General features: G+C 41.9%; 1 protein-coding gene across 1 annotated transcript; it reads left to right on the forward strand.

The window, feature by feature from the left end:
• Positions 1 to 231: 231 nt before the first annotated feature.
• On the forward strand, positions 232 to 21,071 carry TMBIM4 (transmembrane BAX inhibitor motif containing 4). Its single transcript, XM_075551329.1, has 7 exons — positions 232 to 401; positions 10,725 to 10,833; positions 13,891 to 13,996; positions 15,574 to 15,607; positions 17,599 to 17,716; positions 19,355 to 19,400; positions 20,424 to 21,071. Exons 1-7 carry the CDS (start codon positions 305 to 307, stop codon positions 20,628 to 20,630), a joined length of 717 nt encoding a protein of 238 aa, XP_075407444.1. The 5' UTR covers positions 232 to 304; the 3' UTR covers positions 20,631 to 21,071.
• Positions 21,072 to 21,461: the final 390 nt, after the last annotated feature.

The following is a 21,461-nucleotide window of genomic DNA, read 5'->3' on the forward strand; positions in this document are numbered from 1 at the left end:
TGCAGCCGAGCTGACTCCCATGGGGTGGAACTGCCCCGTCGCGTTTCTGCGACTTCATTTGCTAAGTGGCGGATTTGAACCGCTAATCTTCCGGTCCCCAACCCAACGTCTGACCCTCTAGGCCGCAGGCCCCTTCCGTGGTCTCAGAGCCGGGAACTTGCCAAGCCGGACCATCGATGAGCTCGGGGCTCGTTCCTCGGCTAGTTGGGGCTGGATGACTTCATCCCGGAAGTGGGCCGCGGTCCGTTGTGAGACCAGACGCCTCTTCCGCACGCCGGCGGCCGGCTGTCGCGTCGCCGCCGCCATGGCCGACTCAGACCCTCGCTACCCGTCCTCTTCGATCGAGGATGACTTCAACTATGGCAGCTGCGTGGCCTCTGCCAGCGTGCACATCCGAATGGGTACGGCGTCCCCTCCTGCCTGGCGGCGGGGTCGGCCCCTGAGGCGGCGGCCGGCGGCCCGGAGCCCGCCCCTCTCCCGGCCCCGGAGATCGCTCCCTCCCGCGGGCCGGGTGCTGCTCGGAGCTCGCGAGCGCACGGCGCCGCCGTTTCCCGCGTAGTCGAGTCCCATATTTGCCCCGACGCCGACATGGGCGTGCGAACACCCTCACGCAAGCAAACGAAGCCGAAACCGGGACGCGGGGGCACTGCCCCTGCGGGTGTCCACGCCTGGGACTCGTCCGGGAGCAGTGTCCCCGGGGCCGGTGGTGTCCGACTGCGGGCCTTGCGACTGGCAGCCCCCCACGGGCCCCACCGCGCCCCACAGTGCCAACAGACGGCCAGAAACGTGCCGTTTCGGTCTCTTTCTTTTTGGATGAAAACGGGCTTCTTTGTGGTCTTTGGAACGTGTAACTGAAGGAGTCATCTGTTTGTTTCCGCGTGGAGCAGGGCAGGGCGTGAACGCGTCATGAATTTCTATGTGTTTTTTTTTCGCCGCCGCGAGACGGTAAAGACAGGTCTTTCCCTCACTGTTCTCCCTCTTCGGGGAACTCAGCATGTTTCACGGTTACCTAGACGAATTGCTGAAAACAGGAGCTTCCAAAGCCCGTCACATTCCCTAGTTTTGCCCTGGATGGTGTTCGTTTTATGATGCAGTGTGTCGCTTCAACGCAACTCACTCCTGCCCAGGGGATCCTGACAGCGACCCTGTGGACAGGATAGACCTGCCCCTGTGGGTGTCTGAGGCCGTCGGGCCGTGTTAGAACTGCTGACCCTGCGGGCCAGTGCCTAACCCTCTGCACCACCGGGCCGCCTCGATGCGGTATTTAGTGGGCAGAAATGAGTTTCACTGTAAACTGTGCAGCTTCTTGGGAGTGGCATGTGCTGCCTGCCCTCTTGTTTACCATTTGATCACCTAACTACCCAGTGTTTCATTCTATCGAGCCAGTGGACCGTGTAAAGCAGTGGTTCTCAACCTGTGGGTCGCGACCCCTTGGGGGTCGGGGGTCGAATGGCTGACCCTTTCACAGGGGTCGCCTGATTCACAACAGTAGCAAAATGACAGTTATGAAGTAGCAACGAAAATAATTTTATGGTTGGGGGGGCGTCACCACACCATAATGACCTGTATTAAAGGGTTGCAGCGTTAGGAAGGTTGAGAACCACTGTAAAATCAAAAGGAATTAGGAGAGTTCTCATAAACTAAGGGTCCTGTTTCTGGCTTCTATATTTCTGGGATCAAGTTTTAAAATATTTAGGCAGATAAACTCGGTTTCTTAGTGTGTGTTTCTGAAAGAAGACATTCTGAAATGTCAGTGATAAAATAGATCATGATAATTGGGATGCCACAGAGTAATTGAGAACCGATACCCAAGTTGCAAAGGCAACCAACAATAGCCTTGGACAGTCATACTAGCAAGTCATTGCAATACCTGTGACCATGCCAACAGGACGATGAGGAACAGAGAGAATGGGGCGGGCTGAAATAGGGAAAGGCCATCCTTTCAGGAGACTTGATTTCCGCAGACCATGGTGTCCATGCAGGAGTAGAAGGCAGTCTTTAGGCCTCCGTGAGTCATGGTACCGCCAGTATAAGGAAGCATATCTGAATTACCAGTAGACACTTAAGAAACTACCTTTGTTGAACAAACAACTTCATGCGTTCATGTAAAGGCAGTGGAGGAACAAAGTTTGGGAAGTCACAGTCCCTGTGGCCAAGGCATTTCAGTGAGGGGGACCACCTCCCAAATTATCTGACAGTCATTCAAGTCAGAAGGGCGTGGGGGATCGATGTCACAGTGTGTGAACTGGAGTAATGTAGGAGTGCTTACAGGAAGAAGTGAAGCTTTGTCCCACCAGGCTGAGATTTGGGTATCTGACAAGAGCTTACTGAAGAGAGGACTGGGCATGAGTGATGAGGACAGGAGCGTGGGGCTCATGGGCCACCTGTCCCGACTGTGAGAAGATTGACTTTTCCTGTGACATTGGGAATAGAATAGTGTAGTGCAAGAGTCTGAGCAGGGCCATCTGGATCCTTGTAATACTCTTTGAGGGCCATACTGGTCAAACAACTGACTCCTAATGTGATGCTGGAGCTGTTTCTTTTTGGTGAGGCATGTGATGTTAGCTTGAGTTGATTATTTCGAGGGCCTTACCCATCCTGCATGGTGTAGTGGTTATGTGTTGGGTTGCTACCCAGAAGGTCAATAGTTCAAAACCACCAGCCACTCCAAGGAAGCAAGATGGGACTTTCTACTACTGTGAAGAGTTACAATCTCAGAAACCCACAGGGACAGTTCTACCTTGTCCTATAAGTTCACTGTGAGTTGATATCGACTGGGTTTTGTGAGTTTGGAGTGTGGTTTATACAGCCTGAGGATCATGTTTCCCACCTGTGGTGTAGAGGGAAGAGCTTTGGATTTTAGAGTCAAAACTCAGCCCTAACCAACATTTCTTGGCAGGCACTTGACTTTTCTCCTGCCTGCTGCTTCCCCAATCGTAACAAGTTATTTTAAGGACCTGGCAAATGTCTTTTTTTTTCCTTTTTTTAAAATTTATTTATTTTTTAAACATTTTATTAGGAACTCATACAACTCTTATCACAATCCATATATACATCAATTGTGTAAAGCACATCTGTACATTCTTCCCGGCAAATGTCTTATTTAAATACTAACGCTTCTGCAATCTGACGCATATAAATACTGTTTCTGTATCCTGCTAAACATTTTTGTGAGTGTCGTTCTTCCTGAATGCACAGTGTTCAAAATAGCACACACCAATATTTTGCATGGAATTTACGTTTCAAAACCATTGCCCAAGACAGCACAGTGAAGTTGGGACTAGAAACCAGATTTCATTATTCCTAGAGGAATGCGCTTTCCACCTGTCCACGCAGGTGCGCTTTTTAAAGAACTAGGCTTCTCCTTGATAGTCATATCTTCCTGGCCCCATCCCTTGGTGGTTCTGCCTTTTGTTCCAGGGGTAAAAGAAACCATTCAAGGGTCTAAGCAGGGAATTATGTGGTACAGCTTACTTTGTGAAAACTCCTCTGGCAGCTGCCGTGTGCAGCGGCATTAGATGATAACAAGAGAGAAAACAAGAAGACAGAGAGGGTCCTGCAGGTATCCCGCTGAGACCATGCCGACTGTGACTCAGGAGGTCGCAGAGGAGACAGAGAGGTGGGCCTGCTTTGATAGCACTTGCTGAGGGGTTAGCTATGGGGGCAAGGACACGGGAGAACACCCAAAGGCATTGCATCAAGTTGATCTGACTGATAGGGTGTCCAGTGCTGTAGATCTTAGCTGGAGCAGTTCGCTTCGTCTCTCTCCTTTGGGGCAGCTGGTGGGTTGAAAGGACCGACCTTGCAGTTGGCCTGTGCCAGGATGGTAATGCTGCTTACTGATGAGACCCTGGGAGAAAGACAGATTTGGGTGAAAATTTTAAAAGAGTTCCTCTTTGGCCATGTGAAGTTTGAGGTGTCAAGCCGAAGATGAGAGATCCGGACCCAGATCAAAATGTGGAAGCTGTTGGTCGGAGGCTAAAATGCACCAGCGCACTGTGGGAGGAAGATGAGGCTGTCCACTCCCCTAACAATGTACAGCCTCAGAAACCCTAGATAAGGCTGCTCTGAATTGGAACTCCTGGATGGCAGGGGGTTTGTTTTGGATCATTATATGGCTGGAAGTCCTTTCATATTGAATTACCTCTCCCCCCACCCTCACAAACTATGTAGGAATATCCTTGGACATGGTTATATTCGTTCAAAACGGGAGTCCAGTGGTGCTGTTGCCTGCAATTCCATTTTTAAAGAAGATAGAGAAAGTTGTAGTCGAGAATATCTACACAAGGATATTTTCTCATGATACGTTTGTAGACTTGGAGTTTTCTATTACAAAAGAAATAAACCTAGATTAGCACAGAACAGAGCCTGAAGATCATCCTTGGTCGTACTGTGCAGAGGAAACCATCATCAGCACCTTGGCATTGATTCCCCTGGTCTTTGGTTACACACAGGCTGCTGCTGCTGCTTTTTTTTAAAATCATTTTATTAGGGGCGCATACAACTCTTATCACAATCCATACATACATCAGTTGTGTAAAGCACACCTGTACATACATTGCCCTTGTCATTCTCAAAACATTTGCTCTCCAATTAAGCCCCTGGTATCAGGTCCTCATTTTTTCCCCTCCTTCGCCCCTCCCCCCTCCCTCAGAAGCCCTTGATAATTTATAAATTATTGTTTTGTCATATCTTTCCCTGTCCGATGTCTCCCTTCACCCACTTTTCTGTTGTCCGTCCCCCAGGGAGGAGATCACATGTAGATCATTGTAATCGGTTCCCTCTTTTCAACCCACTCTCCCTCTACCCTCCCAGTATCGCCACTTAAACACCACTGGTCCTGAAGGGATCATCTGCCCTGGATTCCCTGTGTTTCCAGTTCCTATCTGTACCAGTGTACATCCTCTGGTCTAGCCAGACTTGCAAGGTAGAATTCGGATCATGATAGTGGTGGCGGGGAGGAAGCATTTAGGAACTAGAGGAAAGTTGTATTTTCCATTGTTGCTACATCGCACCTTGACTGGCTCAAATCCTCCCCTAGACCCCTCTGCAAGGGGATCTCCAGTGGCCGACAAATGGGCTTTGGGTCTCCACTCTGCACTCTCCCCCTCATTCACTATGGTAAGATTTTTTGTTCTGAAGATGCCTTATACCTGATCCCTTCGACACCTTGTGATCACACAGGCTGGTGTGCTTCTTCCATGTGGGCTTTGTTGCTTCTGAGCTAGATGGCCGCTTGTTTACCTTTAAGCCTTTGAGACCCCAGATGCTATACCTTTTGATAGCCAGGCACCATCATCAGCTTTCTTTGCCACATTTGCTTATGCACCCATTTGTCTTCAGCGTTCGTCTCATGGAGGTGTGCACCCAATGATATGATTTTTTGTTCTTTGATGCCTGATAACTGATCCCTTCGGCCCCTCGTGATCACACAGGCTGGTGTGTTCTTCCATGTGGGCTTTGTTGCTTCTGAGCTAGATGGCCGCTTGTTTACTCTCAAGCTTTTAAGACCCCAGATGCTGTATCTTTTGATAGCTGCCACCATCAGCTTTCTTCACCACATTTGCTTATTCACCCACTTTGTCTTCAGCGATTGTGTCAGGAAGGTGAGCATCATGGAATGCCAATTTAATAGAAGAAAGTATTCTTGCATTGAGGGAGTACTTGAGTGGAGGCCCGATGTCCTTCTGCTACCTTAATACTAAACATATAAATATAGGCACATTTATCTATTTCCCCATCCTCATATGTAAACATATTTGCATATGTACATGTCTTTATCTAGACCTCTATAAATGCCCTTTGCCTCCCAACTCTTTCATCTATTTCCCTTGACTTTCCTCCTGTCCCACTTTCATGCTCAGTCCCCACTTTCATGCTCAGCAATTCCTCTTTGTTATATTACCCTTGATCATGCCCTACCAGGCCTCCCACACCCCTCTCACCACCAATTTGGATCACTTGTTGTTTCCTTGTCCCTGGATTAGTTAACACCACTTCCTTTACCCCCACCTCCCCTTCTCCCTTGTCCCCCCCGGGACTGTCGGTCCATTGTTTTCTCCTCCAGATTGTTTATCCAGCCTATCTTATTTAGACAGACCTGCGGAGATAATAACATTCACAGAAATAAGACAGAGCAAAACCAAGTAACAACATATAACAAAACAACAACAGCCAATGACAAAACAAATAAGCAACAACAACAAAGAAAAGCTTGTAGTTCATTCAAAGACTGTTTGTTGGCCTTTATCGCACTTTGCAGACACTGGCTATTTTTCTTCTGGTGCCATTTTTGTAACAGCAAATGTGTCTGCCACATTTTGGTGATTCTCACAACATAGCAGACTTTTCTATGGCGCTGTTGAACACATACTGGACTACCTGTGTCATGTAAACATATTTTTGTTTGGATTGTGAAACCAAATCCATTGCCTTTGAGTGTGTATGGAACGAACCTGCAGTCAATCTAAGGTGTGCCTGTAATCACCTGCACACACACTTACTTTTACAGGTAAACATGTCTTTCTGTGTGCAAGGTTTTGAATTGTAACAGCATTCCTTCAAATGGAAACACTTCATAGGTCTTGGATAAGGGGAACAACACCACTCGGGAGGCATGTATTCCTCAGAATAATCGGTCATTGGAGAGCAAAAGGGCAGCATTTGCCCCAGGACATTAAGAAAGCCAGAAGGGATAGGATAGAAGAAGGAATAGAAACCAGAAACACGGAGGAAGTAGCAAAAGTGAAGTTACATTGATGAATCAAAATACGTGTGAATTGTTCAAGGGAAAACCAACCTGCTCAGTAAACTTTCATCCAGTTCACCCATGTTACTGTGGCTAGCTGCCATGGAGTTGGTTCCAACTCAATAAAAAGTGGTATTTTTTTAATGGTAAGACTTAACTCTCACTGCATAGTGAAAGGATATATAGTGATACAGAGTAGACTTGACTTACATGTGTTTTTTTGCGTAAGGTAGTTGTGAACGTGGAGCAGCAGCCATCTTTGACCTCCTTAACTTCACGAGCGGGGAGGAGAATCGGATTGATTTATCAACAGCTCAAGACTGCTTCTGATGAAATGGCAGTTGGACGTAGCTCCATCATCCAACTGTTCCCAATTCTAACACCACCCCCACTCTCAATCCCCTCTTTCTCCTCTGCTGGCTTTGATAATCTGCCACAGTGGCCACACAACAGATTCAAAGATTGTGGCCTTTGTTAGGGATGTTAACAAGGTGCAGTTCCTGATCAGAAATGCTCAGGAGACAGTTTTGTGGTCAGCATAGCCTCTTCTCAGCCAAGTACGCACATCTCTTTGGCCTTGGCTACATGGCCTCTTGGCTGCTGCCTGCTCGGAAATGTAAAACACCTCTTTTACTCTACCAGGAAGTATTCAGAGGCACCCCCACCCCGCCAGTCAGCGGCAGTCTGAAGGCACTCAGCTCCCAGCAAGTCTGTAGGGCACTTCACTTTCTTGTTAGGTGGCCTGGGAAGGCTACCACCGTCCCAGCCTCTTAGCTCTACCATCTCTGGTGTCACAACCCTCTTGTCTCAGGGTGGAGGACTTTCAGTGCAGCACAGGGATTTCAGGGTCAGAAGCATGTCCTCCACTCCTGGTTCATCTTTCTTGGTGTAGTGATTCCCCCTTTCCACTTTAGAGATGGTTCATTTTAACCTGGCATGATGGTAAAACTGTCCATCCTTACATTAGAGCTCCATTCCTGCTATTTGCATGGTCCCACCCAACATAGGTGCCAGGTGTCTTAGTTACATTATTAGCAGGTTGCCAGGTGGCCTAGTAGGTTGCAAGATGGGCTGCTAACAGCAAGTCAGCAGTTCAAAACCACCAGCCATTTGGGAGGGAGAAAGATGAGGCTTCCTATTCCTATGAAGAGTTACAATCTTGGACACCCCTAGGGGCAGTTCTACTTTGGCCTGTAGGGCTCTTATGAGTTGGAATCACCTTGATGGCCATGAGTCTTTTGTTTTTATCCAGTTCCCTTGGGGCCACCAACACCTTCATTTGCATAGTCCTAACCCAGCCTTTGGTAGGAATTTCAAAGACTGGCTAGAAGAGCTGTATCAAGTAATTCACCATCCCATGTGAGTTATGATTTGATCTTTGGTTTAATAATTAAATATTCAGAAATATGGTTGAAATAATATTGCCCTGTCTGATAATATGTATTTTGTCATCTAGTTTTATGAAAGCAGAGCCCTGGTGGCACAGTAGTTACTGTGGCTGTTAACTGCCAGGTCAGCAGTTCTAACCTATCAACCTCTCCTCAGAAGAAAAATGGGGCTTCTATTCCTTTAAAGAGGTATAGCCTTTACTGTCTCAGAAATTCACAGGGGCCCTTATACCTTGCCCCTATAGGGTGGTTATGAGTTGGTAGTGACTCAATGGCAGTGAGTCTGGGTTTTTTTTTGTTTTTAGTTTATGAAAAAGATGAAAATGACCCCACTTATCAGACATCAGGGCTTTCTTAGGAAAGTAGGTTGTAGATGTGTTTTGGAAATTAACACTATCTTGTTTTTGTTGTTCAAACTATATACCTACACATAAGCCATGGTACAACTGGTACTGTGAATCAAATGATAGGTTCAGTCAAACCTGTTTAAGGTGTGGTTTGCTGCCCTTCTGTGGGCTCCTGACTCTCGGCAGTCACTTGTTTGTCAGGACGCAATGCTGCCTGCTCTTGAGTCATCCACTGATTTTAGATTGTGCCATTGTGATCCATAAGGCTCCCAGGAGCCTTCCTTCATAGCTTTTCTTTAGTTTGGAAGCTCTGCTGAATTTTGTTCAGCAACATAGCAACCAGCGAGGTCCTTTTTGGAAACTAAACTTTGGACAATTCCAGAGGGAAAATTGTAAGATTTAATGCTTGGGCATTTTAAGGATTGAATCATTAGTATCTGTGACAATTTCTTTTTCTTATGAAACTTTCAAATAATTTTATTACCTGATAATCCATTGCATGTCATCAAAGAAATTCACCGTTCACTGGGATGACAAGTGTGTAGACCTTGGTCAAACAGTGGCTTCCACCACATCCACCACATGAGTGTTGGCCCAGCAGGCATGGGGCAGCAGCCCACCTTTTGCTGGGTGAACAAGCAGGTGTCAAAGAAGTTAGGTGGTTTCCCTTTTCTTTGTCAAGATAAGATTGTTTCCTCTTGTAGCACGAGCTCACGCAGACATTCATTCCTTTAATAGACATTTAATTCACAACAACATGTAGTAAATATTTTTTTTCTGTGCTTATGAGTTGGAATTGACTCAATGGCCATGGGCTTTTGGCCTCATCCTGACCTGAAATACGGTGCTGGGTTTGGTGTAATTGTTATTCCAACTCATGGTGACACAGTGTAATGGGAAATAATTGCCCCACAGGGTTTGCCAGCAACCTTTTGATGGGCAGCTGAGTGCTGTTGGGCAGAGTAAGACAAGCCCTCAATCTCTATAGTTTAATGGAGGTGAAGGGCAATTATAAAGTAAACTGATTAAAAGGACGTTCGGGATTTCATGGGAGCATGAGGAAAGGCTGTTTAGTTCAGGTTAGGCTTGAGTCTCTCTTTTTGGTGAAAATATACACAGCAAAACATATGCCAATTTAACACTTTCTACATGTACAATTCAGTGACATGGTTCCATTCTTCAAATGATGCCACTGTTCTCAATATCTTTTCCCAAATTATTTTCTTAGTATTAACATGTATTCATCTTGGGAGATGCATCTTGAAAGATGATTAGCAGTTAACCAGGGACATATGAGGATAGAAATGGCTGTTATTAACACATGTAGATAGAGAGCCCTGGTGGCATAGTGGATTTTGCACTGAGTTGCTAATCATAAGCCAACAGTTCAAAACCAAACCCCCAGCTACTACCCTGGAGAAAGATGTGACTTTCTACTCCTGTAAAGGTTTATAGTTTCGGAAACCCATAGGGCAGCACTGCCCTGTCCTATAGGGTCACTATGAATTGAAATGTACTCGATGTCAGTAAATACGGAGTTTTTTGAGACAAAAGAGCCCTAATGGGGTTGTTTGGTATGTGTTGGGCTTCTAGTTGTAAAATGAGAGGTTCAAACCCACCAGCTGCTCCTCTGGAGGAAGGTGAGACTGTCTGCTCTCATAAAGATTTACAGCCTCAGAAACCCTGTGGAGGATCATTATGAATCAGAATTGTCGCAAGGGCATCTACTGCTAATATTTCACTTCTGAACATGGGGTGGGATGCCGGTATTGTTCATTGTTTTATACCATCAGAAGACTTTTGTAATTGTTATTTTTTAAAATCCTGAGAACTTAGCATTTACTTGTTTATGTTGCTAATTATCCTGAAAGGTGGAAATCTCTTATTGTATAGAAAATAGGGGTAGTGGACTATTCCTGAGAGATGAAACTAGATGAGTGAAAGTTAGTTAACATGTTTGCATTATGCACCCAGGGTGTAACCACTGTGGCACCAGGGCTCCTTTCTGGCCCAGTGACTTACTGTTCATTTGTAAGCTCATGCTTTTTGGGGAATTACGGTATTATTTTCTGAGCTACTATGGAAACTTTTTCTTTTTTTCTAGTTTTAGTTATAGAATGTTATTTGGATTAATATTTAATAAAGTGCATATACACAAGCTTAGTTTTTCCAAGAAGAAATTGTATCTAACAATATGATATATGCTTTAAGAAGTCATGTCATTTTTCTTGTCTCTTTCAGCTTTTCTAAGAAAAGTCTATAGCATCCTTTCTCTGCAAGTTCTCTTAACAACAATGACATGCTCAGTCTTTCTATACTTCGAGCCGATCCGGACATTTGTACATGAAAGGTAAGATAATGAGGGGATTTTGAATCGTTTTCAGATATTGCATAAATTCATGAGGACATAAGCAAAGTTCATGTTTTTCTATTCAGTTTTGAGATTGGAATGTCAAAAAAGTTCATTGTCTAATTCTTTTAAAATTAGTTTTGTTTTATAAGGAAAATGTCCCACAACCTGATTATTACTTTTGCATATTTTTAAACCACATATTATTTTAGTTTTAAGCCTTTATCTTCTGAAATAGTACTAAAATCTTTTACTACATGAAGTTTATTTTTCTAAAATCATTTTATTAGGGGCTTGTACAATTCTTATCACAATCCATACATCCATTGTGTCAAGCACATATTTACATTTGTTGCCATCATCATTCTCAAAACATTTGCCTTCTACTTGAACCTTAATATTGGCTGCTCATTTTCCCCTTCCCTCCCCACTCCCCTCCCCACTTCATGAACTCTTCATAATTCATAAATTATTATTTTGTCATATGTTACACTTTCCGACATCTCCCCCGCCCTCTTCTTTGCTGTTCTTCCCCCAGGGAGGAGGCTATACGTAGATTCTTGTAATCAGTTCCCCCTTTCTATCCCACATTCCCTCCACCCTCCAGTCATTGCCACTCTCACCACTGGTCCTAAAGGAGTCATCTGTCCTGGATTCCCTGTGTTTCCGGTTGCTATCTGTACCAATGTACATCCTCCGGTATAGCCAGATTTGTAAGGTAGAATTGGGATCATGATAGTGTGGGAGAGGAAAGTTATGTTTCTTCCTTGCTACCCTGCACCCTGACTAGCTCATTTCCTACCCACAATCCTTCAGTAAGGGGGTGTCCGGTTGGCTACTGATGGGCTTTGAGTCTCAACTCTGCCCTTACCCCCATTTACAATGATATATTTTTTTGTTTCTTGATGGTTGATACCTGATCCCTTTGACAGCTCGTGGTCACACAGACTGGTGTGTTTTTCCATGTGGGCTTTGTTGCTTCTGAGCTAGATGGCCACTTGTTTATCTTTGAGCCTTTAAGACCCAGACGCTGTATCTTTTGATAGTCGGGCACCATCAGCTTTCTTCACCACATTTGCTTATGCACACGTTTGTCTTCATTGATCATATCAGGAAGGTGGACACCTACTGATACGATTTTTAGTTCTTTGATGTCTGATAACTGGTCCCTTCTACACCTCGTGGTTAGACAGGCTGGTGTGCTTCTTCCATGTGGGCTTTGATGCTTCTCAGCTAGATGGCCACTTGTGTATATTCAAGCCTTTAAGACCCCAGACACTGTATCTTTTGATAGCCCGGCACCGTCAGCTTTCTTCACCATATTTGCTTGTGCACACATTTTTCTTCAGCAATTGTGTCTGGAAGGTGTGCATCCTGGAATGCCAATTTAATAGAACAATGTGTTCTTGCATTGAGTAAGTGCTTGAGTGAAGGCCCATTGTCCATCTGCTGCCTTAATATAAAACGTATAAATATATGCACATAGATCTGTTTCCCTACACTCTTATATAAATATATTTACATATGTACATTCCAGTCTTGAGACTCTATAAATACCTTTTGTCACCTAGTTCTTTCCTCTATTTCCTTTTACTTTCCTCTTGTCCCACTATCATGTCCCACTATCTTGTCCCACTTTCAGCCTTCATTTGTGTTTCAGAAATTTCTCTCAGTTACCTTGCCCTTGCTGAATCCCTACCAGACCTCTCACACCCTCCTTGCCACTGATTTTGAATCACTTGTTGCTCCCCTGTCCCTGGGTTGGTCAGCACCACCTCCTTACCCCCTCCTCCCGTGTCTCTCCCCCCCCTCCCTCCCCGGAACCATTGGTCCCGTTATTTTTTTCCTCCAGACTAATTCATTCAGTTTATCTTATACTAGATAGATCTCCCAATTTTCTGGTCTGGCAGCAGGAACTCTGGGTGGGTGAGTCCTATCGGGTCACCATTTTTTTCCCCTCCGAAGTTTATTTTTTTTAATCTTAATTAAATATATATATCCTGTTACTTTACTTATCTATATCCCTAAAGTCTAATATGGTGACTAAAAATTGATTTTTAAGTAATTATTTTAACTTTGACTCATAACTAGGGTAATTTTATGAAGAATTATTTTAAAAAGCTGCATTCATCACTAATTCATTTAAGGTATGACTTCCAAAATAATTATTTCCAGGATTAAAAATAATGTAGGTTTTTGTTATATGAAAGGAAAGGGGGAAAAAAAGAATAATTATTTTCATAGAAATAAAAGTTTCTATCTTCTCATGGCCCCCAAAGGGGAATATTTAAGATATTAGATTGTTATGGGTTAAATTCTTTCATTTAGATTATAGCGCTAATAAAAACCCTAAAAATATGAGGTACTATGTTTGTTTACTATTTAGTACTTACTAACACTGAATTATTTCTATTCCATAAACCTTTAGGAAACACTGTCACCAAGTCAATTCTGACTCATGGTGACCCTGAAGGACAGGGTAGAGCTGCCCTGTGGGTTTCCAAGATTGTCGCACTTTATGGGAGTAGAAAGCCTCCTGTTTCTCCTGAGGAACAGCTGGTGGTTTCACACTATGGACCTCTCCATTAGCAGCCCAACCCGTAACCATGATGCCACCACAACTCCTTTTCACCCCAGAGCGACCTTACATAGGGTTTTCAAGACTAAATCTTTGCAGGAGGTTAAAGCCTCATCTTCTCCTGAGGTGCAGCTGGTGGGTGTGAACTGTTGACTTGGTGTTGGTCTAGTTTTAAAAAGTGTGCTAATGGCAACCCTCCCCCCCAAAACAACAACAAAAAAAAACCCATCAGATATAGCAACTCATGAAGTAAAAAAAAAAAAAAGTCTCCTCTTTCCTTATGGATTTCTTTTCTTTGTCCTGAACCCCTTCTCCATTTCATACCCCTCGGGGTGTTCCAGATATTAAAAATTTTTTAAAATAATAGTTTGTTGTAGATCTTTGCTGTATTATCATAAACATAGAAGGTTTTATTAAGTTGGATAGTGGCATTTGTGCTATTTTAAACTTTAAAAGGATTTTACTATTTTGTCTTTCAGTCCTGCCTTAATTTTGGTGTCTTCCCTGGGATCTTTGGGTTTGATTCTAGCATTGACTCTGAACAGACATAAGCATCCCCTTAACCTGTACCTGCTTTTTGGATTTGTGAGTATTTTGACCACATCTCTTCCTTTATTGTTTGTTCCTAAGTTCCAAGCATGCTTAATTAATTGTATGTCCATATCTATGTAACAATTGCAAAACAAATGTAGTTTTTTAAAATTAGTATACTTCAGGAAATAAACTGTCATTTTATAGTTTTCTGTTATTTTGTTTAGAAGGTTTTTGGGGTCAGTTTTAGAACATAGTGGCAAAAGTAGTGAATTGGAATCAGATGACTTGATTTTGCTGCTGTCTAGCTCTGGGACCTTGGGCTGCTTCATAGAAACAGGCTGCCTCTATTTCCCCTGAGGCCCGAGGGCCCCTTCCACTCTCTCACTGTTTGCTTAGCCACTCAGCACTTACCTCAGCACCACAGGCCTCCCACAACTTAAATCAAGGCTCTTCTTTCTCTCTCATGTAAAAATCTGAGTGGCCTTTCTTTCTGTTCACTGAAGTTGCCAAGGGCCCTCCTCCCTCCTATTGTTAGGTACATTTGAATGTTTCCTGTGTAAGATAGCTCCCCACAATCCACCCAGTTACCCCCTCAGAAAAATAAGAATAAGAAGGGGAGGACAAGGCTGTTTTTTGAGCACAATTTGCAATGGTGCACTTTTGAGTGGTACACTCAGAACACGTGGCCAGAATTAGCTGCATGGGTAGCTGAAAAACAGAATGTTTAATCTGAGCAGCAATATATCCGGCCCCAAATTCTGTTACTAGGGAAGAGAAACTGGATATCAGGGGACACTTTCAAGATCCTGCTACACCTAAAGAAACCAACAATCCATTGCTGTTGAGTTGGTTCTCATTCATAGTGACTCACTCATAGGACAGTGGTGATCTGCATATCACCTCCAAGGCTGTGGGTCTCTCTGGAAGCACACTGCCACACCTTGCTTTCACGAGGCAAATGGTGTGTTTGAACGGCTGACCTCGGTGTGTAGCTTAGCAGCTGTGCCATCAGGGCTCCGCGCACCTAAATAAAATCAAAATCAAACCTACTGCCATCAACACACTGCTAACTCATAGCAACTGTAGAGAAGGTGAAACTGAGGCCGTGAAACCTTCACAAAATAGATAGCCTCGTTTTCCTCCCTCTGAGCAATTTGTAGCTTTGAACTGTCAGCCTTGTAATTAACAGTCTAGTGCTTACCTGACAGCACCACTGAGTCTCCTTCATGCCTAAACAGTGATGCTTAAGTAGTTCATTTTTTCCTGTATTTGTTTGTGTGATATATTTTATTATAAAGTACACATGAGTTGTAGTTTCGCTTTTTATTTGCATTAGAGAGTGTGAAAAACAGAATTTCCTGTATTGCATGTAAATAATAAACTTCTACTTACAGATCTGAAAGGTCTGATAGGGTTTAGAGAGTGATAGAATCACGGCTAGCATCCAAGTACACTTACTTTGTGTTTTGAGGCCTCGTTTTCTCTCTGGTTTCTCTCCCATGTCCTTTGACCCTGAAGGTCAAAGGAGATCGTGCATATGGAAACACATTGAACTCCTAGTAATTAAAAAATTTGAGATAGTATAAATTTTATCTATATTGATGGGATTTTTATTTCTTTTTTCTTAGACATTATTGGAAGCTCTGACTGTGGCCATTGTCGGTAAGCTGTAATTATGCTACTGTATGTTCGAATATCTTTTGAATGTGAATACATCTCTAGTTTAAAAGGTGTTTGGAGCTAAAGCTTAATATCATAGAATGTCATATTTTTAGAATATGGCATAGAAGGGAAAATTCATAAAATCTAGCAAAAAACAAATGTTTACATTGTTCAGTTTAGCATGGAATCCACAGAGAATAAGGAAAACAAGAGGAACAGAAAGCACTGTTTCTTTTGTACTTACCCATTCAAAAAATTACAAGTATAAGCAATCTTGACCCTAATTTGAAGGGACCATAGAGGAGCTAATAACATGTGTTTTGAGCCATAGACTTAGGTTCCATGAGATTAGCCTGGAAGAATCACCTGCATTGAACTGAGCTGCATGGAAAGTTATATCTTCACATGTTCTCACCCGGCACCATGAAAAACAGTGGTCCTTTCTGTTTCTCTGCTTGGTGTTAAGGAGCCCTGGTGCTATAGTGGATTGTATTGGTCTGCTGATTGCAAGGTTCAAGTTCAAGTTCACTAGCCACTCTGCAGGAGGAAGATGAGACTGTGTGCTTCCAGATTGAGATTTAGAGACCCTAGTGAACAGATCTACTTTGTCCTGTGGGCTTACTATGACTTGATGGCAGTTAGCATGTTTGGTGTGAGGGATGTGTTTCAAGGCAATAATTACTGGTTATGCCCTATGCAAAGTCTAAAGTGAACATATCACTGTTTATTCGGTCTTGATTTATTGGTTAATCCTGACTCTATAAAAAGTCAGTCAGCTATTATACTTAATAACAGTAAATTGTTCATTCATATGGCCATTAAGTTTATCTCCTTTTTAATCATTACTATTGTTTTTACTCTTCTCTTCCAATTTTATTGAATCTGCGCATTCAGATACTCCTGTCCCTTCCTTTACAAAACGTCTTGTAATAAATACTAGAATAAATAAAATGGAAATGACTTCAAGCCAACTGTTATTGTTTATTTAGTATTGTTTTTAGCCTCAGGTCTATCTACTGACTCCTCCTCCCATGTTTAAGGAATATAGGGGAAATGTTTAGGAACTAGAAGTAGAAATACAAGGATGAGATCCTTTGAGAAATCCTGTTTCTCACTGATTATAACATCCTTCTCTGCTTTTAATTGCATTCTGAAATTACAGGGATCACAATTGACTTCATGCTTTTTTTTCCTGTTTTTACCTTGTTGCTCCTATAGTGATATAAACATTCTAATAATGAACTATTTAGAAATATAAACGACTTGGATAATTAAGCTCTGAAAACTACATAAAATGGTTTTGGTTTTAAAGCCTTTTAAAAGATTATACATTGTCTTTTGTTAAAATATTAAGCAGTTGCACTACAATAGCCATAGTGAATCCAGAGCATCGCTCCAAAATTACAGGAGGGAATTTGGCTATACATATTCATTACCAAGTACCAAGAAAATGCAGATTTGGATATGAAGCAGTTCAGCAAGGAGCAGTAGAGAAATGGTCGTCAGTCCCAGACGGCATTGGTATTTTTCTTGTTCAATTTTTTCTTGAGTGAGACTGGTGAGCTGACTCACTAGGTTATTTCTAGAGTAGGTGCTGTAATCCAAGGATTCCCAGTTAGAATGATAACTGCTGATATGTAAGCTACAATGGACATCCACCACGCGTGGTGATAAGCTGTAGCCGAGATGGGAATGGCTGAAGAATCTTATCACTAGCACTCCTGACGGGCTAGCTGTGCCATTTTCTTGCCCTTGATTCCATTAGCTTACTACTACGACTCCTTGTTTTATATGATTGTATTGGGTGGAGCCTCCACACTGCATCATAGACATAGAGCAGTATTCAGGCCTGAATAAGTACTCTTTCCACAGTTATCCTTATTGAAAAAATAGTACGGAAGAAAATATAAAGTATGTATTTCTATTACATATAAGAAAGAGCTGTTTCTTTTTAATGTTTATGTATTTTAATCAATAATTTCATTTTACAGTTACTTTCTATGATGTATATATTATTCTCCAAGCATTTATACTGACCACTGCAGTCTTTCTTGGCTTGACTGCGTATACTCTACAATCTAAGAGAGACTTTAGCAAATTTGGAGCAGGGTAAGTTACATATTCTTGCCTATAATAGATGGGTGTGTTTACATTTAGTGTTGAAGGAAATTTTTAGACTGCTAACTTTGATACTGACTTTTCAATGGCAGGCATGCGAGTGCATCTCTGTGCATACTGAAGCCAGGTGCTACTGTCTCCTAAAGCATAGATGATGTATGACTTAGAGTCATTTTATTCCACCTCTCTGGTGAAAAATGAAAGTCAAAAACACCAGCTTTCTAGAGACGGAGACTTGGATATTTTATGAAAGTATGAGATTTACCTAAAATATTTAGGTCTTTGCCCTTGCATAAATGCCAACAAGACCATCACACGTGTGGCAAAAGCAAGTTACTTCCCCCGAATGTTGAAGAACTTCTCCAGGTCATCTGGATTGACCTGCATACTGCTTCCATTCAACAAATCTATGAATGCTCGGTTTTTGACAGTAGTACTGTAGTGGTCCTCTGTCGCCCTCACCTGGTAGGAATGCATAGATTCCTTCTTAAGTTTCCAGTGGCCTCCTGTTGGCACATAATCACCCAGCCTCTTTTTGTTTTTTCCTGCTACAACATTTAACAGTTTGCAATAGGCTAGCCATGCAAAACATGCTTTCTTTCCTTATTTTTTTGTAATTCAGATGACCAGAATTCTTTATCACGTCAAACTAGAGTGCTGGTACTGACCATATGTTGTCCAACCTGCTTAAATAGTTTAATTGGAATGGAGTGTGATTTATAGATTTATGGGCGTGGGGGAGTGGGTGCTTCACACAAACTTTTGTGACGTATATGGTGAAGGTTCATTCTTTCCTTCATCTTCCTAACCTGTGGTGTACGCTCTAGAACGCCTGTCCTAGAACCCCTGTTCGAGTCAACAACCTCCTCTCTGCCTCTTCATAACATAGGCTTTGTGTTTCTCTGCCCTCTCTGCATATCATCTTGTGTCTGCTCTTTTATATGTTCTATCTGGGTTGTAGTTAAGAGGGTAAGCTTTGGCCCTTGTGACATGAAGTTTAGATAAATGTATTTGGGCTCCCACGTTTGATCACAAAAGCCTGATGTTTTAGTTATCCTCCATTACATAAGTATACTTGATCTGTAACAATTGAGTGGTAACCATAAAATTATAGCAGCAGCAGCAAATTTATGTGCATAAATTACTTTCTTTAAGACATAAGGATAGACTAGAGAGTGCCTGTGGGAACTTTGATAATGCGTGTTCTTAGAATGGTTTGTTATTATTTAGTCTAAAATGCAACTGTTTCATTTGTTCGTGTATAATGTTCTAGGAATTTTATAGTTTTCTGAATTACAGTGCATCCAATGATTTTCTGCTTTTAGCATTTTCTTTGCTTCAATTAAAAACTTTAAAAATGATAACGCGTAACTAGTTTTGTAAACCATAAAACAATTATGGAATAAACAGCTGTACTTCCCATTTCCTAAAACACTAACGCCTCCAGATGGATATTGCATTGCCTTCATTGTATATTTATGAATTCTTACATTTTAATTATTCTTTGGCACAAGTATGGATGGATTCCTTTTTATAGGGCTCTTTGTTTTTTCAGATAATTTTTGAATGGACTTACAAAGTTTCCTATAGTGAATAATGTTCTAAATTATTAATACTTTGTTTTTATAGGCTGTTTACTGTTTTATGGATTTTGTGCTTATCTGGCTTCTTGCAGGTAAGTTGTTTCAGAACGGGAGCATACAAATAATTCTGACTGTACCAATGCAGGTGATCCCTGACTTCCAACCCCATCAGAGGCAGTTCTAACATATGTTAAATATTTTTTTTTGTTTTCAATATTATTGCTTTTTTTATTAGTATCTTTATAGATCTGGTGTTTGTCGTAGGGTTTGGAAACATTACATATCAATGTGCATACATACATAAAAAATAAACTAATCATTAAAAATGTACTTCAATGATGAAATTCACAACTAAGGGGTCTGATGGCGCGGAGAGCTGAATAAGCTCACACTTTATTGCCAGGACTACATCAAAGTTGGTTTCAATGCTGTGGCAATGTCGATGAGCCCATGGCTTGTACGATGTAGCTATGTAAGTGGTAAATCATAAGACCGCACATCTGCGATTGCGTGGTAACGAGGGCATCAGCCAGGTGCATGCTGCAACATTTTACATCGTACGTATTACAATGAATGTGAAAAGAAAGAAGGAAACAGATGGTCCTCAGTGTGGTTTTGATTTGGAATATGTTGTAAGTCAGAGACTACCTGTATAATAATCTCAAAAAATGTATAATGTGTGCTCTTCTCATTGGAGGCTTAGTTATAATTATCTGGGAGATTTATAGATAATTGATTATAGAATCATCTCTATAAATACAAAGTCTTATGTCAATCAGCATTGCTGATTTATAAAAGGATGAACAAATGAGTGAAGTCCCAAAGAAAGACCCTTACTTGTAATTGCCAACCTCCGTGTGGCACATTTGACTATGAAAGAGAACTATATTTCTAAATAATATATATTGGAACACTGCTCAAAGTCAAGTGAATAGTTTAAGGGGAGAAAAAGTGATTCATCATTCACTCACCTAGCCAACCTTCCATCAAACTTTGTGTTCATTGTTGTGTATGATATCAAATACATGTACATATCTAGCAGCAGATCAGTCCAGCAGGTCATTGAATACTCTGATGGTTGTCCTCCAGTGTAAACTCATTACTGTTGTCTGTAGTTGTTTTTCTACAGTGAGACAGTGGAGCTGGTGTTGGCTGCTGGCGGAGCCCTTCTTTTCTGCGGGTTCATCATCTATGACACTCACTCCCTGATGCACAGACTGTCACCAGAAGAGTATATCCTGGCGGCCATCAGCCTCTACCTGGATATCATCAATCTGTTCCTGCACTTGTTACGATTCTTGGAAGCAGTTAATAAAAAGTGATTGAAAATAACATAGAAATTGCTACATTAAGTCTTGAAATTTGAGAGGTAAATAGCAATTACTTTCATGATCTTTATCTGTACCTTGGAGGCCAAAAACCAAAATTCTATTAACTTTTTCCATCTTAACTTCCCATACATAGATTGAAGATTCTGCAGTTCAAAAATAATTTCAAAGGCAGACAAGATTATCAGTTCTTCTCTGTCTATTGATTTCAATTGTTCCTTAATTAATATTAGATTTTATTATGATTTTAAAATTCTAGTGAATTTACTATTATAAATTATATATTTCCTTGTACTAGGAGAATTTTATCTTCCTTAGAAAAAATATAAAACAAATTCCACAGAACTCAGTATTGCATGAACTTTTAATGGTATTTCATTATAGAATGTATAAAAATAAAGGCTTAAAAATAAATAAAAGCTTGCTTTAAAATGACATGACATAAAATATGATTTTAATTAAAAAAAAGTACAGGTTTCATGTTTAAAACTATCTATAACCACAGTCTCACGTGGTTAGACTAAAGAGCCCTAACCTCACTGCCATCAAGTCCATGCTGACTTACGGTAACCCTATAGGACAGAGAACTGCCTTTCAGGGTTTCCAAGGCCTTAGGCTTCGACTCATATCTTCCCTCAATACAAGAACACTTTGTTCTAACAAATTGGCATTCTGTGATGCTCATCTTCCCACTCCCACCCCTATATGATCGCTAAAGATCACAAAATGGGTGCATATGCAGATGTGGTGAAGACAGAGGATGGTGCCGGCTATTAAAAGATAGTGTCTGGGGTCTTAAAGGCCATCCAACAGTGAAACAACAAG

This window comes from Tenrec ecaudatus, chromosome 6 (genome assembly GCF_050624435.1).
Source record: "Tenrec ecaudatus isolate mTenEca1 chromosome 6, mTenEca1.hap1, whole genome shotgun sequence".
In the NCBI taxonomy this organism is placed as follows: Eukaryota; Metazoa; Chordata; class Mammalia; order Afrosoricida; family Tenrecidae; genus Tenrec; species Tenrec ecaudatus.